A 21,618-nucleotide genomic window follows, 5' to 3' on the forward strand; every position below is an offset into this window, starting at 1 on the left:
TGTTTTACTGTTGCTAGGATGTTCCTTTTCTGAAATGCTGTGTTACTTTTACACCAGATGTAATGGGACATACACCTTCCAAAAAGTTCAACTTTTGTCTCGTCAGTCCACAGAGTATTTCCCCACAAGTCTTGGGGATCATCAAGATGTTTTCTGTCAAAACTGAGACGAGCTTTATGTTTTTGCTCAGCAGTGGTTTTGGTCTTGGAACTCTGCCATGCAGCCATTTCTGCCCCGTCTCTTTCTTATGGTGGAGTTGTGAACACTGACCTTAACTGAGGCAGGTGAGGCCTGCAGGTCTCTGGATGTTGTTCTGGGTCTTTACTGACCTTAACTGAGGCAGGTGAGGCCTGCAGGTCTCTGGATGTTGTTCTGGGTCTTTACTGACTCTTGGATGAGTTGTCGCTGCTCTTGGGGTCATTTTAGTCGACTGGCCTCCTGGGAAGGTTCACCACTCTTCCATGTTTTCTCCATTTGTGGATAATGGCTCTCACGGTGGTTCGCTGGAGTCCCAAAGCTTTCCAGACTAATAGATCTGAATTACTTTGTTCCTCATTAGTTCCTGAATGTCTTTGGATCGCAGCATGATGTCTATCTTTTGAGCATCTTTTGGTCTGCTTCACTTTGTCAGGCAGGTCCTATTTACTGTAAGGGATTTCTTGATTGAGAAGAGGTGTGTCAGTAATCAGGCCGGGGTGTGGTGGGAGAAACTGAACTCAGCTTTCCAAAGATGTGATAAACTACAGTTAATTTATGTTTTAAAAGGGGAGGGCAATCACTTTTTCACACAAGTCCATGTAGGTTTGGATTTTTTTTTCCCTTAATAATAAAAACCTTAATTTAAAAACTGCATTTTGTGTTTACTTGTGTTATCTTTGTCTAATATTTAAATTTGTTTGATGATCTGAAACATTTAAGTGTGACAAACGTGCAAAAAAAAAAAGAAATCAGGAATAGGGCAAACACTTTTTCCCACAACTGTATGTCCCGACTGCAGACTGTGATGCTTGTGAAGGGCGTCTTGTGATTAGATGAGTGTTGTCCATTTATGATTAGAGAAGCTATTTTTATCACTGTTGTTTTAGAATATTTTGTCCTGGAAAGGATTGTTTTGGAGCCCTGCCCTTAATGGACACCAGTGGGAAAAACCGCTTGTTTTTATCTGAGATGCAGCTGGTGTCTGAACCAAAGTTTCAGAAAGCGCTTGCACACGGAGCAGCCGTCTCTGTGAGGACTGCTCCCTTCAGCAGACAGAGGTTGGCCTGTGTGCAGCCGCCTCCACCTGCCTGCTGAGCTTTATCTGTCCTCTTAGCAGCGAGGCAGGAGCAGCAGCCGCCGGGGAGACATGTGAAAGTGGAGGAAACCAGCCGTTTCCCCTGAAGTAACCTCACCCCCTGGTAGTTGATGTCCTCGGCTCACTCTGACCTTACTACACTGACTACGTTTCCATGCAGTCAAAATTGGGGTTATTGCTAATATTCCGGTCACTGAAACATTCAGAATATTCAGTTTACATTGTAATTAATCATTAGGGATATGTGGATCAAACCAGCGACGCACGGAGAACGTGATGACGAAATTCCCGTCATTTCATCTTCTTCTTCCTGTATTCAAATTCAAAACAAATGCTGCTTCACGCAACTTTTCTCTCACCTTCTTGTAAATCTTCTATCCCGGTACTTTCTACCGTCTACAAATGCAGAAATGTTCATATCCTTCATTCCATTTATGAAGTGATTAGTCTCCTCCTGGTCTTGTGTTTCTCCGTGTTTAGAAGAACTTCCTGGACTCAAAAGACCAGGATTCCTTGTGAACAGAACATGTGCAGAAAACAAATTCCTGTTCCGTTTGATGGGGATATTCTGTTTGGCGTTTACATGACCCAATATTCAGGTTTTAAAAGGAGTAACCCAGGGCTCATATTGGGGTTTTTAAAAACCCGAATATGAGCAAATTCAGGTTATTCAAAGGGGTTATTGGTGTTTACATGGCCGTGCAAAACCGGGTTATTGCCAATATTCCGGTTAGAAAAGAGTTATTGATGCATGGAATTGACTACGTTTCCATGCATCAATAACCCTTATAAAACCCGAATATTGGCAATAGCCCGAATTTTGACTGCATGTAAACGTAGTCACTCACTCACTCACTCGATCACTCACTCCCATCCCCATCCCTCCTCTTTTTCAGATTATAACTTTTGTACATCTCTATTTCATTAAGACTTCATGAAAATATGAACACTTTTTTTTTTTTTTTAAATGATACATGTCCTTTAAAATCTGACAGTCCTATGACGAGACTTTTAGACTTTCTTATTGTCAGACGTGAGCTGCAGAGTCTTCAGTAGGCGTCATGTTTAGAACAGGTCCAGATTAAAGGGGATACACCAAAGAAACCAGAATGTTTCTTTCTTTCTTCAGCTGTTTTGGATGAAACAGAGCTTTCAGTTCTCAAACATTTATCGTGTGAACTTGAATGATGAATGAGATGAAGCTCAGTGTTGTTTTGTCTTTTTCCTCAGTGTTTAGACTTGCAGTTGATCCCATTATCTATAGGTTTGTTTGCACACCCTTTAAGGTATCACTTAGGGATCCTCTTATTCAGCAAAGACGGTTTATGTAGCACGTTTCCTCAAATACACTTGGTATCTATTACTGTGTGCAATTCTGTTTTTAATCTCTTAGGTTGACTCTTTCCCATTCTCCTCCAAACCTCTGTCATCTTCTTTCCTGGACATTTCTCTGTATCTGGGATGTATCTGTGTACTAAACTCCCTGCAACCACACCAGCCAAAAAATGCACAGATTGCACTGTAAAAAAGAAAAGGTCACAGTCTTCAAACATGAAGTGCTACTATGATGTAGTTTGGACATATTTGGACACATGATAACTGATTTGTGATTGTGTGTTGTCTCCTCTCTTCAGGAAACTCCCAACTCTGTGTTCCTGGTCATGGAGGTGAGTACTACGACCCGCCTTTTACTCCTGTCCTTTTCTTAACCGAACCCTCTCGGCTCGCTGCAGGAACAACAACCAACTCTGACTGCAGTTCCTAACTAAAAACTCAGCCGTCTCTGTTCTTGGAACCATGTTCCTCGCAAAAGCATTGGCTAAAACCTGGTTTTGGTGGGTGTAGGGAGTTTTACGGTGGACTGGGTCCTCCGTTCCAGAACACTACGTTATCTGAGACATGAACAGAAGATAACGGAGGAAATCCTGGCTGTGGGTTTCCCCTGAACACAAGTCTTCTCTAACTAACATGTGTACTTGTGAAAATGTCATGTGATGTAATTGGTGGTAATAGGTGGCAGAGCGTTGAGCATGTTTGAAGAAATGAATGATGGATAATTCACACACAAATGATGACAGCATCACCCTAAAGCCCCCAGACTGTTGTCTGGAAGAGAGAGAGAGGCTGAAAGAAATGGACAAGTCTTTCTCAGTTCTTCATGTGCATGTAACTGCTCCATACCTGCAAGTGAGCACATTACTTTAATCATTTACTTTAATAAAGTGTGTCCCTACGGGGCAGGGCAGCGTGCACCAGCTGCTACCAGCTGTGCAGGACCAGCTTATGTTGGTCCTCTTCTTCTTCTTCTTCGCTCATGCTTTTATGGAGGAACCAGGGCTGTTCTTCATCTCCATGGCCATTCTCAATCCACCTGTAAACATCACACCACCCGCTTCTGTCTGTCCTCGTTGTTGTCTGGAGAGTTCCCTGTCCTGCAGCAGATCTTGGAGCAGCCGTAAAGCTCCAGCCCTTCAGCAGAGTCATGTATTGGTGCTTTTCCACCAGTACCTACTCAGCCCGACTCCACTCGTCTTGCCCTGGTTTCTTTTCAATACCCAGATCAGAAGTAGGAGGTTGGAGTGAAGCTGCTGTGACGTATGTGATTGTGTATCTAAATGAAGAAGACAACAACAGTAAAGCCTGAATTAAGGTTCTGCGTCAAACCGACGCCATGCCTACGCCGTTGCTGTGACGCCGTCGTGAACCTTCAGACTTCTCCGTCACTCCATTTGTCTGCAGTGCAGTTCCCCCCGCGACTGCAAGGTTGCGATCTCTTCCTGAATGGTTTATCCGACTTTTTCCGGTCACAGTGAATGAAAGAGATAAGGACAACTATTGTGCAAAAAAACAAAACCAAAAAAAATCACACATACACGAAGAAAAGAGTGCTGAAAGTTCACGACTGCTTCAAACCGGAAACCGGAAACCGGAAATGTGTTGCTACCAAGCAAACCAATCACAGCCCTCTCGTCTGCGTCTGGTCTGCGTCGCCTCCACGCGTAGTTACAATTTCTGGGAGGTGCAGGTCAGTGACGGCGTCAGTGACGGCGTCAGCGACGGTGTCAGTGACGGCGGTACGTGTGGTCTGCGTCGACGCGTACCCTATGGCGTAGGCACGGCGTCGTTTTGACGCAGAACCATAACTCAGCCTTAAAGATGTAGAACCTGGAGGAGATGATAGATGTGCTGCTGGTCTGTGGCTTGTGTTTGATACCAAGTTAAAAAATGAGAGTGAGAGAAGATTCAAGCAGCAAAGCTTTTTTTTTTTGTTTGTCTCGGCGCTGCTGAAAAGTAAAAAAAGTGACAGAGCTCCTGGTAGATCTGGTCGTTCCTTATCTCCGTCTAGATCCCTTTTTAATTCTCTCCTCAGCACCAGGTTTATGAACATCTGACCCTCAGAGTTGGATCATGAAACAGACTTTTGCTGCCGTTGCTGGTTGAATAAAATGAACCAGAATCCGTCAGAGTCTCTTTCTCTGATTTCCTCCTCCTGACTCAGACGTCTGACTCCAACCCCCCGACCAATCAGTGGTCTGTAGTGTGATGATGTCAGATACAGCAGCTCAGCAGCTTAGAATCTCGGCAGAATAGATGCAGAGAAGTATCAACTCTGCACGTTAGACCTCTGGTGGAAAAGAACCAAACTGAGGTGGGACGAACCGGGCTGAGTAGGTACTAGTGGAACAGCGGCGTACGTCTCTGTCATTTCTCAGGATGTAATAAACTCCCATAATGCATGTGTACGTAAACACGGAGAGAAAGTGCTTTCAGCTGGACATTGTTGCACTTGAACTGCAAGAGTTTCTGATGCTGGTTTGTCATCTCACACAGTACTGCAACGGAGGTGATCTGGCTGACTATCTGCAAGGTAAGCATCACACTAATCCGTCACACACACATCAGAACAGTTATTAGGGAGGAGGAGGAGAAGCAGCCGTGTGAGCGTAGGTGAGGGGAATGTGAGGGGGATTATCTCTGTGTCAGGGTTGTGTGTACAATAGTATAAGTGGAGTGTCAAAGAACATGTTTGTGTCAGAGAGAGAATGTGTGCATGTTCTCCACGTGTGTGTGTGTGTGTGTGTGTGTGTGTGTGTCAGAGGGAGAGTGTGTGTGGGAATCTCTTCTTTGTACAGAGGCTTCCTTGTCATCTCTCTTTCAACAAACAAACTGTCTTTGTAATGGTTACCAGTCTTTCCTTCAGGCTTGTACAGTCAGCTAACATAAACAGATTCGGATACTAAGAACAAACAGATTTAAATCTGTTTTGCATGACGTGTAGAAGTGAAGAAAAAAGTTAGACCAGCTCACTCTTGTTTCACCCTTCTGATGGAGCCACTAGTACCGCGACGGTTTCACCCATCTAATTCTAAAAAGCAAATGTACGCATGTGGACGTCAGCTCATCTCGCTGATTCTTTCCAGGCTGACGGTCTTTATTTAATTCATCGACATTGAGAAAACCATCATTTAGAACTCACTGTGTACGTTCAGGTTTTTTGGTCTGAATTCTTATGCAAAAGAAGTGTGTGTCTATAGTAACTCAAATCCATTTATCCCAGAGGTTTGGGGTCTGTCCCACTGTGGCCTCATCCCATCAGGTGATGGATGAGAGCCACAGACCACAGCTTAAGAAAACTCAAATATCCTATCTAAAAAAATTAGAATATTCTGGGAATCTTAATCTTAAACTGTAAACCATAATCAGCAATATTAAAATAATAAAAGGCTTGCAATATTTCAATTGATTTGTAATGAATCCAGAATGTATGACATTTTTGACATCAAATAAGTAACCATTTCCATTCTCCGCTGGGAAAACACCAAGAGCTCTTCCTGATGGGAAAGGGTGCATGTGTAAGAGCACTTAAGGAATGATGCATTCCCTCCCGGGGGAGAAGCATTTACAAGCTGTCAGCTACTGGATCACCTTGTTGTTGAAGTATGCTATAGGGAAAAGAACTTTCCTTCTGTTGCCTAACACTTTGAAAGTGTTCCTAAGTAATGAAAACCTCCTTGTCCCCCGTCCAGCTAAAGGGACGCTGAGGGAGGAGACGCTGAGGGTTTTCCTGCAGCAGATTGCTGCTGCCATGAGAATCCTCCACAGCAAGGGAATCATCCACCGAGACCTGAAGCCCCAGAACATCCTGCTGTCCTACGTGGGCCGCAAGAAATCCAGCATCAGCGGCATCCGCATCAAAATAGGTAGGAAGAGAAGGAGTGGGCTGATTATTAACGCATCTGAATTATTTATGTGCTCAAGCTCGTTCTGGTTTGAATAGAAAGCTGCAAAGTCCTGCATGTGTGAGATAAAACTAATGATATCCTACTCCTTAATTCACAGATCTAATCAAACAATTGAAACAATTACACTAACATTTTAATAATACCATACATAAAATGTTACAATAAAATATAGAAAACTTGTCAAAAACATTTTAAATGAGGAAATATCCCATCTTAAGAATACAAATTGTAATATATGAAATATATGTAATAGAAAAGTTGTCATTGTCTCTAAAAATAGAGACGGAGAAATGTGACCAGATGTGTCTAATGGGACTGAGAACATAAAACTTATTAGGTCTGACTTTTACTAACTTGACAAAAATAAGGAGTGGGATCAAAATGTGTTTTGTAATATGATATATTGATATAATTTACAGCACGATCTTTACTCATTCTGTTTTGTGTGTAATTTTCTGTATGTAATATTTGAGATGAGAAGCTTTCCATGTTCCATGTAAATATTTTACAAAGAAAATTCTTGGAAGAGACAGGAAGCAAATTGGACATCAGAAGTTCTACAAAATGTCATGTTAATGTCATGTTAACTTACCTGAAGTGATTTTGACGCTATGTGAATCTGCATCTGTGAAATCAAGGCTTTTCCAAATAAAAGATCCTAAAAAATAAAAAGAATAGAAATAGTAATAGTGAATTTGCCGTCCTGGCCTGTGTCTCAGCTGGACAGTGATGTTGACCGGTGCGTAGCTTCCCCTCTTCCTTTGAGAAGGATCTGGATGCGTCTGGGAACTGAACAAACCAGTTGAAGGCGTTTTTGGAGAGAAATGCCGACCCATTGTTGTCGGATGTTGGAACAGTTTGCTGTTTTTTGGGGGGTTTTTTTGTAGTATTTTTAATTCCATGATACACCAAATGTGTTTAGCTGGTGCAGGCCACTGCCGCACTGAGACTCTTCTACTGCAAAGCAATGCTTTTGCAATGGAGTACACGCTATAAGGTTGTCTTGCTGACGGACTGGCACTTTTCCACCAGCACCTACTCGGCTCTGCTCATCTCAGCTCGGCCCGGTTTCTTTTCCACTACAATCCAGCACCTGGAGCAGAAGTAGGAGGTTGGAGAAGCTGCTGTGACGTATTTGATTGTGTGATCTAAACCAGGGGTCGGCAACCCGCGGCTCTAGAGCCGCCCTAGTGGCTTTTTCAGAAATGTTTGACCTTTTTTTTTTTTCTGCTTTTTTTCTTTTTTTTTTCTCTCTTTCTCTTTTTTCTGCTTTTTTTTGGTCTTTTTTCAGCTTTTTTTCTCTTTTTTCTGCTTTTTTTCAGTTTTTTTTTCTTTTTTTCTCTTGACATTTCAGCTTTTTTCTCGACATTTGAGACTTTTTTCTTGGGATTGGACTTCAACATTAATCAACATTTTGACTTTTTTTTCCTCGACATTTTGACTTTTTTTCTCGACATTTCGACTTTTTTCTTGAAATTGTACTTGTACTTCTAAGGCTGATACAAGACTTTTCAATTTTTGCGGCTCCAGACATATTTGTTCTTTGTGTTTTTGGTCCAATATGGCTCTAAAACATTTTGGGTTGCCAACTGCTGATCTAAACAAAGAAAACAACAGCACTAAAGATGTAGAACCTGGAGGAGATGATAGATGTGCTGCTGGGTCTGTGGCTTGTTTGATATCAAGTTAAGAAATGAGAGTGAGAGAAACTTCAAGTGGCAACGCTTTTTTTTTTTGTTAGTTTGTCTCGATGCTGCTGAAAAGTCAGCTGGAGCCGTGAGCAGCTATGAAGAGACAGATCTCCTGGTAGATCTGGTCGTTCCTTATCTCCGTCTAGATCCCTTTTTAATTCTCTCCTCAGCACCAGGTTTATGAACATCTGCACCTCAGAGTTGGATCAGAAACAGACTTTTGCTGCCGTTGCTGGTTGAATAAAATGAACAAGAATCTGTCAGAGTCTCTTTCTCTGATTTCCTCCTCCTGATTCAGACGTCTGACTCCAACCCCCCGACCAATCGGTGGCCTGTAGTGTGATGATGTCAGATACAGCTGACTCAGCAGCTTAGAACCTCAGCAGAATAGATACAGAAGAGTATCTACTCGACACGTTAGACCTAGTACTGGAGTTGAGGGGGGGTGATTTGGACCGTTTTTATTTCAGGGGGATGCCATCCCCCCTCAACTCCAGTACTGTCTGGTTCCCACCAATGAAAGGTTTATTCAGTTTATTTCCTTTTTTAAAAACGGTCCAAATCATCCCCCCCTGAAATAAAAACGGTCCAAATCATCCCCCCTGAAATAAAAACGGTCCAAATCCTCCCCCCTGTAAAACTGCCATCCCTCCTTTCCATCCCTTATGTCATTTCATCAATGAATGTGGTTTTACTGCTATTTCAACATTTAGAGTCATCACCAGAAAAATAACACCAGAAAAATAACTTATTTGACAATTTTCACCTGTTTCAAGTCAATTTTCACTTGAAATAAGTAGAAAAATCTGCCAGTGGGACAAGATTTATCTTTTCTTCTCAAGCAAAAAAATCTTGTTCCACTGGCAGATTTTTCTACTTATTTTAAGTGAAAATCTACTTGAAACAGGTGATGAGTCTTGTTTTAAGATTTTTTTTACTAAAATGAGACATTTAACTAGAAATAAGACAAATATTATTGTTAAGATTGTGAGTTTTTGCAGTGATCCATTTTACTTATCCTGTGAAGGACAGAGTCATATTGATAAGTTCAGAAAAGTGTTTTTTATTGTTGTGTTTTGATGTATTTGATGTAAGCCCAGTGGATATTTAAAGCTTACAGAAGGCTGCATTTAACTGCTGCTATGTCATTCCTGCAGTATTTCTGCAGGTGTTTTGGTCACTGCTATTATTTGTAATATATTATATTATTTGTAATCAGCACAAATTATCTGTCCCCATATGATCAAATCCACCATCCCCCCTGATTTATTTTTTCAACTCGAGTACTGGTTAGGCCCCTAGTGGGAAAGAACCAAACCGAGTGGAGGCGATTCGAGCCGAGCTGAGTAGATACTAGTGGAAAAGCACCAGGTGCAAGGCCTTGGATTTGTATTTCTATTTGTGCAGTCCGCCAGGAGCAGAATGAGAGTGTAGGGCCTGGACGATCACAGCAGCTGCTATCCTCGTCAAGCTCAAAACCAGTATTTTTTTGGGGGGGGGGCAGCAGATGGCTCCCCTACCTGAGCAGGTGCATCCAGGCTGCAGTCCTTTAGGTTTGTCTGTGGGCCTGCCCAGCCCTTCACACCTGCCCCCTCCCCCTCTCGTCCTCATTGTTGGGCTAACTGCTGTTAAAGGCCTGTACGATCCACAGAAAAGTCTCTCTGACAGGGTAGGTGTTGCTTCCCGCCCGTCAGACCTGCGTGGGACCTGGTGGGACCTGGTGGGACCTGGTGGTCCCGTGTGCAGCAGCAGGGGGTGATGTTGGGGGGGGGATAACCTGTGTTTACTGACTTGTCTCATGCTTCTGTCCTGCAGCTGACTTTGGCTTTGCACGTTACCTCCAGAGCAACATGATGGCAGCCACGCTGTGTGGGTCTCCCATGTACATGGTCAGTGTGTTTCCTGTACCTGTGTGTGTGTGTGTGCGTGTGTGTGTGTGTGTGTGTGTGTGTGTGTGTGTGTCTGTGTGTGTGTGTGTGTGTGTAGGGGACAGGGATTACCTGGGGAGAGGGCCAGCCCTCTGAGCCAAGAAAATGTGGATGCTAGACTTTTTTTGACGGCCAGGAATGTTGGTGGTGGTGGGATTTGGGTAAAGTTGTTCTAAAGTTGGTTTGATTAAAATCAAAAGCTAAAATGAAAATCCCACGGTTCTCTTGTTGTGCCGTCTTTAAAGTGGAACCTAAAGAAACATGAGCAGTAGTTGGATACTGAGTTTCCTGGCACGGCTGACGTCCCGTCACCAGAGATCTGTCTGGTAAACACTGTTCATAAACCTGGACCGTCAGCAGGTTGTTTCACAGACAACACTGAAACTAAAGGTGGCGTGTTTCATATCAGCCTAAGGCCCAATCCCAATACACCCGCTACTTTCTACCACTAGCCCTCCCTCACTACCACTACCCCTAAAAATGAAGGGACAGATTTTAGGGCCCTTGAAATCTTCCCAGGGGCCTGTCCCAATACTCCCACTACCCCTACTTTCATCACCACCACTAATCAGGAAGCTGAGACCAAAAGCTGTTTTAATTTCAGCTGTAGCGCTGTTAATATGCCACTTTATTAAGTTTTAACATCTTTTCAGGCGTAAAAGTAACCGTTAAGATCCCCAACCTGGGCTCAGTTTATCCAATTAACGCCTGTTAAGAAATTTGACCCGATGTTTTGGGAGAAGAGCCGCCGGCTCGGAGCAGAATAACTCAAAGTATTGATTTTATTCACTAAAAAATAAGAAATGTCTGCCATGTTTTTTTTTTTTGATTCAGTTCGCAAATGACGACGAAAAGCATTCTGGGAAATGTTTCTGGCCCTAGTTCAGCTAGTGGGCATTGGAAAACCCTCGTCTACTGCAGCGTTGCACTGCGCCTGCCTGCCCGAATTGAACATTTTTTTATTTCACCGTGCCACGCTGTGAAGACATCTCGGCACGGAGAGAAGAGAGAAAGTTGTGTCCAATAGGAGAGAAGAGAGAAAGTTGTGTCCAACAGGAGAGAAGGTGGTGGAGGCTGCGCCGACTCTTCTCCTTGCACCGGTAGCACATGCACATGAATGGAGTTGTGTGGGTTACTGTGTGGATTCTGTTCTCACTGCAAACGAACCGCTCCAGGTCTGGAATGGCAGCGAGTCGAGACCACCTCTCCTAGGAGATCTGGGCTCGCTTGTTCTGTCCCGCATCCCAGCGCCATTGTCTGCAGCACTGACACACCCGATCGGAGAGGATTTGGTCTTATTGTTTAAACTGTGTTTTGTGATTAATAAGCACAGTTTTAAATTATTTTGCGTCGATGTAGCAAATAAAGTGGGGGGAGAAAAGAAGTAAGGGAGGGAAGAAGGAAGGAAGGGAGAAAAGAAGGGAGGGAGGGAAGAAGGAAGGAAGGGAGAAAAGAAGGGAGGAAGGAAAGGAGGAAAGAAGGAAGGAAGGGAGAAAAGAAGGAAGGGAGGAAAGAAGGAAGGGAGGAAAGAAGGGAGGGAGGAAAGTAAGGGAGGAAAGAAGGAAAGGAGGAAAGAAGGAAGGGAGAAAAGAAGGAAAGGAGGAAAGAAGGAAGGAAGGGAGAAAAGAAGGAAAGGAGGAAAGAAGGAAGGGAGAAAAGAAGGAAAGGAGGAAAGAAGGAAGGAAGGGAGAAAAGAAGGAAAGGAGGAAAGAAGGAAGGAAGGGAGAAAGGAAGGAAGGGAGAAAAGAAGGAAGGGAGAAAAGAAGGAAAGGAGGAAAGAAGGAAGGAAGGGAGAAAAGAAGGGAGGGAGGAAAGTAAGGGAGGAAAGAAGGAAGGAAGGGAGGGAAGAAGGAAAGAAGGGAAAAAAGAATGAAAGAAGGAAAGGAGAAAACAAGGAAAGAATGTACGAGGGGAGAAAAGAAGGAAGGAAGCGAGTAAAGAAGGAAGGAAGGGAGAAGGAGAGAGCAGGAGGAAAGAAGGAAGGGAGGAAAGAAGGGAGGAAGGGAGAAAAGAGGAAGGGAGAAGGAAGGAGAGAGCAGGAGGAAAGAAGGAAGGAAGGGAGTAAAGAAGGAAGGAAGGGAGAAAAGAGGAAGGGAGAAGGAAGGAGAGAGCAGGAGGAAAGAAGGACAGGAGAATGAGGTGATTTTGACCCAAAGACAGTACAGGGATAAATGTAAATGACACCAGAGAGCAGCAGCAGCTCAGTCCTGTTGCACCTGCAGATAATGAAGAGTCTCATTTATAGCAGGGTAAACCCAAGGATAGAGAAGCATCTCCCAGATGTTTAGAGCTGAAGCTCCAAGGACATTCTGGGGACCGTAATTCTTCCTCTAACCTCTAACCTGAATGTTTTGCTCCTCCCTCAGGCCCCGGAGGTGATCATGTCCCAGAACTACGACGCCAGGGCCGACCTGTGGAGCATCGGGACGGTCATCTACCAGTGTCTGGTCGGCAAGCCTCCCTTCCAGGTTAACACCACGCAAACATCACTTTAGAGGTTTATCTGGATCCCCATCAGCTGCAGCAGAACTGCAGCTATTCTTCCTGGGGGGTGACACATAATACACAGTACATTACAACAACAATTAAAAGCAAACCTAAAAAGGTAGCATTCAGGACTGTCTCAGAAAATTAGAATATTGTGATAAAGTTCTTTATTTTCTGTAATGCAAAAATGTCCTTAAAGGAGGAGGAGCGGGGCAATGATTGACAGGAAAGGGGGAAAAGGACGCGTTTTTCACTGCGCAAAAAACACCGTCATAAAAGAAGCCAGGCATGGAGTACTGGAGTGAACTTTTTCTTGTTACACCCTTTTAGACACATTTGAGGGATATTGGCCAAGACTTTTAATAGTGTTAAAAGCATGTTAAAAATTATGTCACAATACCTGAATGAATCCAGAATGTATGACATTTTTGCATTACAGAAAATAAAGAACTTTATCACAATATTCTACTTTTCTGAGACAGTCCTGTATGCATATACATACATGTATCTATGTACACATACCCATATACTATCTACATTATTCATTTTATAATAATTAAACAAGTTTTATATGTATCTATTGAAGAGATGTTTCTTTACTAACAATTTAAATTCTTTTATGTCAATAGTTTGCTTAAAGAGTTTGTGAAGTGTGTTCCACGCAGACACAGCTCTGCACATCACAGTTCTTTCACCATAGTGTGTCTTTAATTTCAGTGAGTGTGTGTCAGCACGTCTGATATCTTTGTCACTATTTTCAGGCCAACAGTCCGCAGGATTTAAGGATGTTTTACGAAAAGAACAAGAATTTACAGCCGATGTAAGTGGCCTCCTTTTTGACCGTGTCTTTTGTCAGGTGTTGACGGCATATTAACGTTTCTAGTTAGTTGTTCCACCGCTGACGTTAGCACGAGGCTACACCGTGCTGCGGTTGTCTTGTGCTAAACATCAGCAGGTATTCATGCAGAACTACAAACATCATATTACTGTTTATGGGTCAATGACGTGACGCCTATATTTTCAATTTTCATTTTCAATTCAAAAAAGGTTTAAATGGATAAAACAAAATACCAGATATATGAACTACCTGTCCCACATATGGACTCACTTGAATTTTACAAAAATACTAGTTATTTGGGATTTTGTTGTTGTTTTAAGCGTCAAAATGTCACGTTGTACAACCGTCCGACCAGGACTCTGGTTTTGAAAACTGTTTTTGGAATCACTCTAAATGTTTTTAAATCAATCTTCTTCTATCTGGCAGGATTTCCTAAATGTCTTGTAGTGTGTAAGATTTATACACATTTATATTTATATTTCCATCATAATATACAAACAAAGTTTGACTGATGTCCATTTTATGAAATATCATAAAAAAACAACCATTTTTGTATAATACTGAAAACTTGTAAAAAAAAAAGATGTCAAGATGTTAAGGAAATTAATTTATTTTAATATAAATCATGGTTGCACCACATGACTTTTTTAAGGCTAGTGCCAATTCATCTTGACAAAAAACTCTGAAATCACTTAATTTAAAATGTTTATATGAATTTATGTGTACACAACATTCTTAATGTTTGAACTACTGCAATAGATATTCTTTTTTTATTATTTTAAAATTGACCTGTTGAAAATCCCTTTTGTCATTGACCCTTATAGTTTTGTAAAGTCTAACCAAGCTTAACAAGTGTTTGTGCTCCTGTGCTGCAGAATCCCGAGGGAGACGTCCCCCCAGCTCGGTAACCTCCTGATGGGGCTGCTGCAGAGAAACCAGAGAGACAGGATGGACTTTGGTGAGTGTTTAACTGTGGTAGTGAAGGATGAACGGTAACAGTAGTGGCCTGTGAGAAGACTGATCTCTCCTCTGTGCTGTCTCTTTAACAGACACGTTCTTCACTCATCCTTTCCTGGAGCCGTCATCCAACATCAAAAAATGTAAGCAGACGGATACCGTCCACCGCGCTTCCCTTTCTCCTCCTCCAGCTGGAACGTTGGTTAAGTGCAGATGTTTTCCCCCCAGCGTGTCCCGTGCCGGTGCCCAGCGCCTCCATCGTGGTGACGGACAGCTCCTGCTCCCCCTGCATCCGCTACAACTCTCCTCCCGTGAGTCCCGTATCACTTCATACGTCATCATTTAGAAGAGATGCGTTTACATGGGAAGTTTAATTCCTCTTTAATTCAGAATTCAAATTAAATCTGATTTAAAATGAGTAAAAATGACCACGTAAACACCCGGTCCGGTCTTTCTTTCTGCTCGTTCCCTCGCCCGTCTGTCTCCATGACGCTTATATTCCTGCTGGGCTGGTTTTCCTAACAAAGTTTCAAGATGCAGCAGCAGTAAACGCTGAGAGCAGAGACCATTTATTTAATAAATAGAAATAATTAAAAGAACAGATGGAAACAGGAAACATCAAAATTGTGATCTTTTCAAAGTTGTAAGTCTAAGTTAGTTTTTCTTCCGGTAGTTTAACTTCCGGTCCCCCCCCGATCCAATCAGAACCTTCCCAACCCCCAGACCTGGAGAGGAATTGGAGAAAGACCATCAAATGTGTTTTCCATGTAAACCTCAATTCAGAATTACTATTTCCATGTAAACTCCAAGGAAAATAGTTTAATTATTAATTATTTAATTTGGAATAATTAATTCCAAATTAAAAACCATCATGTAACCGTGGCCACTTAGCTTAGTAATCAAACATTAACCTGGTTTTCTGCTTCTATTGTCCCTGATATGTCCATCAGTACAAACAGTCCCTGATTACTGGAACGTAAACGCAGCTTCTTAACAAAACCTCAACTTTCTGTTGGTAGCACATGACATACTTTAATATAACCTTTCTGAATGCTGCTCGTGTAAGTGCTATTACTATTCCATTATTGCTGGTTATGTCAGCCTGTCTGCACAAGGGCTGATCTCATATCTCAATGTGATTTCATTAGTTTGACAAAAGGCCCATCCTTGAAGCTTTACTGGCATCTTTCAGCCACACACTAATCTAATCCTCCTCTCTCCCCTCCACTCTCCATTTGTGTTCCGTCTGAACGCAGTCTCTCCCAGACATGCAGACTCTGACGGAGGACGGCCTGTCGTCCCCTCCGCTCGGCCCGCCCAACTTCCTCCAGCTGTCCAAGGACTCTGCAGGAAGCACGAGCAGCAAGAACTCGTCCTGCGACACCGACGACTTCGTCCTGGTTCCGCACATCTCTACGGACAGCTGTAGGTGCCGGCTTCACCCATCCACACCTTTACTGTCAACCAGTACTCCAGTTGTAAAATAAAATCAGGGGGGATGGTGGATTTGATCATATGGGCACAGATAATTTGTGCTGATTACAAATAATATAATATATTACAAATAATAGCAGTGACCAAAACAGCTGCAGAAATACTGCAGGAATGACATAGCAGCAGTTAAATGCAGCCTTCTGTAAGCTTTAAATATCCACTGGGCTTACATCAAATACATCAAAACACAACAATAAAAAACACTTTTCTGAACTTATCAATATGACTCTGTCCTTCACAGGATAAGTAACATGGATCACTGCAAAAACTCACAATCTTAACAAGAATATTTGTCTTATTTCTAGTTAAAATGTCTCATTTTAGTAAAAAAAATAAAAAAGACTCATTACTGGAAAAAACAACAATTTTCACCTGTTTCAAGTAGATTTTCACTTGAATTCTTTTTTGCTTGTAATGAGAAGATAAATCTTGTCCCACTGGCAGATTTTCCTACTTATTTCAAGTGTAAATTTACTTGAAACAGGTGAAAATTGTCAAATAAGTTATTTTTCTGGTGTTATTTTTCTGGTGATGACTCTAAATGTTGAAATAGCAGTAAAACCACATTCATTGATGAAATGACATAAGGGATGGAAAGGAGGGATGGCAGTTTTACAGGGGGGATGATTTGGACCGTTTTTATTTCAGGGGGGATGATTTGGAGCGTTTTTATTTCAGGGGGGGATGATTTGGACCGTTTTTATTTCAGGGGGGATGCCATCCTCCCTCATCCCCCTCAACTCCAGTACTGCTGAAGACTGACTCTTGTTTGGCCTTTGCATGATCACAGTGGTTTTCTCAGTCATCATTACCTTCTCGAGTGTCTCAGCTGCTCCGTCTGGATGTTCCCCCAGTCAGTCCCATCAGGGTTAATGTTTGACGCGGCGCTGTATCGTGATGCAGTGCTGTTGCAGGAGACAGCCAGGACGGGAGTCCAAAGTTACACCACAACCTTTCATGTGGGGATTTGAGAAGCATTATCTTTACTGCTGTTACGGTGTTTTTAAAGTGTGTAATTCACAGTCAAAGGTTTTGACACAGCCGCTGTGAATGAGAATGAACGGCATTATTATGTGTTTTGCTCTGAAGACCAGAGTTATTACTGTTCACAGGGACTATGTTACATAAGAGGAGCACAAGCCTTGACTTTTAGACAAGAGAATAAATAAATGATCCCTCATAAACCCCAGTCTGAGTCATCACATGTACATGGCGATCTGAACACGTACTTTTGTACTAGGAACACAAATGTTGAGGAACTGCACACGTGCAGGAACACTGCAGTGCACATGAAATGGATGTAATACCTGCTGGTGAACCCACACACTCTCATGCCCCCAGATCTACAGCCGGTAAATTAGACGGCTACTAACCATGACGGGCTGTAATTGAACACTAGTCTGTAAATGATAAGGACACACTCTTCACCTCTAGCCTGCTGTCACACTCACCTGCCAGGCCTCAAACCATGAGCAGGCCGGGCAGCAAGAGATGCTGCAGGGTTTAGGACGGGACAGCGGGCACTTTATCACCTAACTATTGATTTATACATCGGTAGAAACTTTGTGTACTGAAAAATCCTTCCTTTTTTGTCTTCCACAGACGACCAACCGGCGGGAGGAGGTCGTCGGCCTTCCAATGAGTTTCCAATGTGTGGAGGGTAAGTAAAGCTGCTGCAACAACGTAAATAAACCCAAATAGGCATGTAGAAATGTGTGTGTGTGTGTGGTAGCAAGAAATAGTGAACCCTTTTGAATGAAGTGGTTGTCTGCACTGAATTGCCATTAAAATCTGACCTTATTTTGTGTAAACCACTCTGTTTTTTCTGAAGGCATTCTGTGGTGGATTTGCTTCCACGCCTAATTCAATTTTATTTGTATAGTGTCTAATACGGGGGTTGTCAGCCCGCGGCTCTAGAACCGCATGCAGCTCTTTAGCGCCGCCCTAGTGGCTCCTGGAGCTTTTTCAAAAATGTTTGACCTTTTTTTTCTCCTTTTTTTCTTTTTTCTCTTTCTTTTTCCCCCCTTTTTTCTTTTTCCTTTTTTTCTTTTTCCTTTCCCTTTTAATCTCGACATTTTGACTTTTTTTCTCAACATTTCAACTTTTTTCTCAAGATTGTACTTCACCATTAATCTCGACATTTTGACTTTTTTCTCGAAGTGCATTATAAAAAAAAAAAAATCTTCCCCCAGTTCTAACTAATATAGAAACATGCAGCATGTGTTTCTTCATTCTAAGGCTGATACAAGACTTTTAATTTTTTGCGGCTCCAGACATATTTGTTTTTTGTGTTTTTGGTCCAATATGGCTCTAAAACATTTTGGGTTGCCGACCCCTGGTCTATTACAACATAGTTGTCTCTAGGATCTTTCCAGAGACCCAGAACATGAACATAAACCCCCGAGCAATTATTACATAAACAATGGCAGGTAAAAACTCCCATAGTGGGAGAAAAACCTTAAGCCAAACAGTGGCAAGAAAAACTCCCCTTTAGGAGGAAGAAACCTGGACCAGGACCTGGATCATAAGGGGGTAGAAACCTGGACCTGGACCTGGATCATAAGGGGGTAGAAACCTGGACCAGGACCTGGATCATAAGGGGGTAGAAACCTGGACCAGGACCTGGATCATAAGGGGGTAGAAACCTGGACCAGGACCTGGATCATAAGGGGGTAGAAACCTGGACCAGGACCTGGATCATAAGGGGGGCCCTCCTGCCGAATATATTCAGTGGAATATTTTATTAAATATGGGTATTTATTTACTTTCCACTCCATGATGGCCGGTGATCAGAGCCGGGCCCTGAGCCCTGAGCCCTGAGCCCTGAGCCCTGAGCCCTGAGCCCTGAGCCCTGAGCCCTGAGCCCTGAGCCCTGAGCCCTGAGCCCTGAGCCCTGAGCCCTGAGCCCTGAGCCCTGAGCCCTGAGCCCTGAGCCCTGAGCCCTGAGCCCTGAGCCCTGAGCCCTGAGGCAGAGAAGCTCGGCCAGCTCGTGATGCTCCCCGGGAGAGCCAGTTTAAGGGAGGTTTCCCCATCTATCCATCCAGCCATCCCCTTTTATTCCTACTTCAGGGTCACGGGGGCCTGCTGGAGAATACCCTGTAAGGAATGCTGCATATACTGTATTCATTTAGCTCAGCGTCGAACACAGTTCATGGAGTATTAAACCTGCCAGGACTACATCGGCTTTCTTTTCAAATTCATCCTTAAAGGAGACCTATCATGGCATCTAATACCTATTTTAAACAGGCCCAAATCAATATCGGAATCAAATCCTGATAATCGATTCTGAATCTTAAGAATCGAATCGCTTCTTGACATTTGCATCAATCCCCCGCCCTTATTGTGACTACTGGCACTGCCTACTCGGCTAAGTTAACTGCTAATAAAATCCTATTTAACTGCTGTATTGTTACTTCTAGGTTGCTCCACATTTCAACAACCAATGCCTTCCAAACAGCCAAAGCTGAATGTTATTTAAAGGAGACCTATTATGGCATCTAATATTTAAACAGGCCTTCAATGTCTTAAAAACAAGCTTTTGATTGTTTTTGCTAAATAAATTAGAAATTCAGCCTCTGATCCATGTCTTTATCTTCCCATTCTCTAACCTCATTATCTATGCAGGATTCTGAGTGGGCGGGGCTATGATAATGAGGCTCTGTGCTGATTGGCTGCCTGAATGACACGATACACCGCTACGGAAAAATGGAGGAAGCTCCGGCCGGCGGAGTTAGTTGTTAGTGGTTTCACGCATCGGAGGCCAACCGGTGTAATTCGCATTTTGGTTCCGTAACGACAGGAGCAGAATCTTATTGGCTCGTAGATCCACATCACACTGGACGATCATCCGGGCGGCTGTACAGACACTGCAGAATCTGGTTATTTCCTCCTTCTCTGAGTTGGCAGGCTGAGGGGAGACCACTTTATATATGTTAAAGACAGAAAACCTGTTTTTCATAATAGGTCCCCTTTTAAGTTTGCACGAATGCAAGATCATCATCTATTCTTGAAATGTTTATGTGTCAGCGCGGTTTCCTTTGTTGCGTAGTTTCTTGGTGCGGCTCCCAGACCGCTGCAGAAACGTCTCTGCATCAGATCAGCCATCACATACGTGCTGTTCATCTGCCCACATCCAAATCTGCAGGATGACCGAGTTATGAATCAGAAAATGAGCCAAACAACAATGTGACGCTGTGTTAAAAATAGCCCCAAACCAACAGAGAGCTGGTTGATTAAGAATAGCTTCACACTCCCACCAGAATCCCGCCTGCATTAGCAAACACTGACTGTTATTATTGCTCATCATGAACTGCAGCTGCTTCCTTTTAAAAACGCTGCCATTGCACTTGGATCCAACTATTACTAGTAATAGTTTTGCAGTTTTGTACTTAAACCAAGATAAATAAACTCCTTAACACTTTTCCTCCAAGGTTTTTACTCAAAGTGCAGTAATAAATGGAATTGACAAAGCAATAATAACGTTTCTGTTAAACAATTAAAAAAACATGGGTTTACAGTGGGTACTGAAAGTATTCGGACCCCTTTAACATTAACATTGCAGCAATTTGCTAAAATCCAAAAGGTTTATTTTATTTCTCATTAATGTTCCTGAGCAAGGCCCTTAACCCTTACTGCTCCCCGGGCGCCGTGCAAATGGCAGCCCACTGCTACTAATTCAACTAGAAAATGGGTTTAATGCAGAGAGAGAATTTCCCCATTGTGGGACTAATAAAGGAAAATTAATAATAATAATAATAATAATAATAATAATATTAATATTATTATTATTATTATTATTATTATTATTATTATTATTATTATTATTATTATTATTATTATTATTATTATTATTATTATTATTATTCACTCAGAACCCCATCTTGACAGAAAAAAATAGAAATGTAGAAATATTTTCAAATGTATTAAAAAAGAAATATCAGATGGACATAAGAATTCCGGCCCCTGGCTCAGTGTTGAGCTGAAGCAGCTTTTAGCGTAGAGCCATGAGTCTTCTTGGGAATGATGCAACGAGTTTTTCACAGCTGGATTTGGGGATCCTCTGCAGATCTTCCTCTTTGATCCTCTCCTGTTCTGTCAGGTTGATGGTGAATGCTGGTGGACAGTTATTTTCCAATCTCTCCAGAGATGGTCAGTTGTGTTCAGGTCAGGGCTCTGGCTGGGCCACAGTTGTCCCGAAGCCACTCCTTTGTTATTTTAGCTGCTTAGGGTCATTGACTACGTTTACATGCAGTCAAAATTGGTGTTATTGCTAATATTCCGGTTACTGAAACATTGGGAATATTCCGTTTACATGGTGATTAATCATTCAGGATATCTGGATCAAACCAGCGACGCACGGAGAACGTCATGACGCAATTCCCGTCATTTCTGCTTCTTCTTCCTGTATCCAAATTAAAAACAAATGCTGCTTCGCGCAACTTTTCTCTGAACTTCTTGCAAATCAGGCTATCCCGGTACTTTCTACCGTCTACAAATGCAGAAATGTTCATATCCTTCATTACATTTAGTAGTAATTAGAAGTGATTAGTCTCCTCCTGGTCTTGGTTTCTCCGTGTTTAGAAGAACTTCCTGGACTCAAAAGACCAGGATTCCTTGTGAACAGAGCATGTGCAGAAAACAAATTCCTGTTCCGTTTGATGGGGATATTCCGTTTGGCGTTTACATG

The 21,618-nt window shown here is 42.6% G+C and overlaps 1 protein-coding gene across 2 annotated transcripts in view; it reads left to right on the forward strand.

The window, feature by feature from the left end:
* ulk2 (unc-51 like autophagy activating kinase 2) overlaps positions 1-21,618 on the forward strand; it is a 69,020-nt gene that overhangs the window by 25,468 nt on the left and 21,934 nt on the right. For both annotated transcript variants that reach the window (XM_061718671.1, XM_061718672.1), the window contains exons 4-14: positions 2,929-2,961; positions 5,126-5,162; positions 6,322-6,495; positions 10,044-10,117; positions 12,523-12,624; positions 13,405-13,463; positions 14,357-14,439; positions 14,531-14,581; positions 14,667-14,749; positions 15,695-15,863; positions 17,535-17,592. In XM_061718671.1, the coding sequence (XP_061574655.1) occupies positions 2,929-2,961; positions 5,126-5,162; positions 6,322-6,495; positions 10,044-10,117; positions 12,523-12,624; positions 13,405-13,463; positions 14,357-14,439; positions 14,531-14,581; positions 14,667-14,749; positions 15,695-15,863; positions 17,535-17,592 (923 nt within the window). The remainder of the gene's footprint in view (positions 1-2,928; positions 2,962-5,125; positions 5,163-6,321; positions 6,496-10,043; positions 10,118-12,522; positions 12,625-13,404; positions 13,464-14,356; positions 14,440-14,530; positions 14,582-14,666; positions 14,750-15,694; positions 15,864-17,534; positions 17,593-21,618) is intronic.

The sequence above is a fragment of the Cololabis saira genome, chromosome 4, assembly GCF_033807715.1.
Source record: "Cololabis saira isolate AMF1-May2022 chromosome 4, fColSai1.1, whole genome shotgun sequence".
Taxonomy (NCBI): Eukaryota; Metazoa; Chordata; class Actinopteri; order Beloniformes; family Belonidae; genus Cololabis; species Cololabis saira.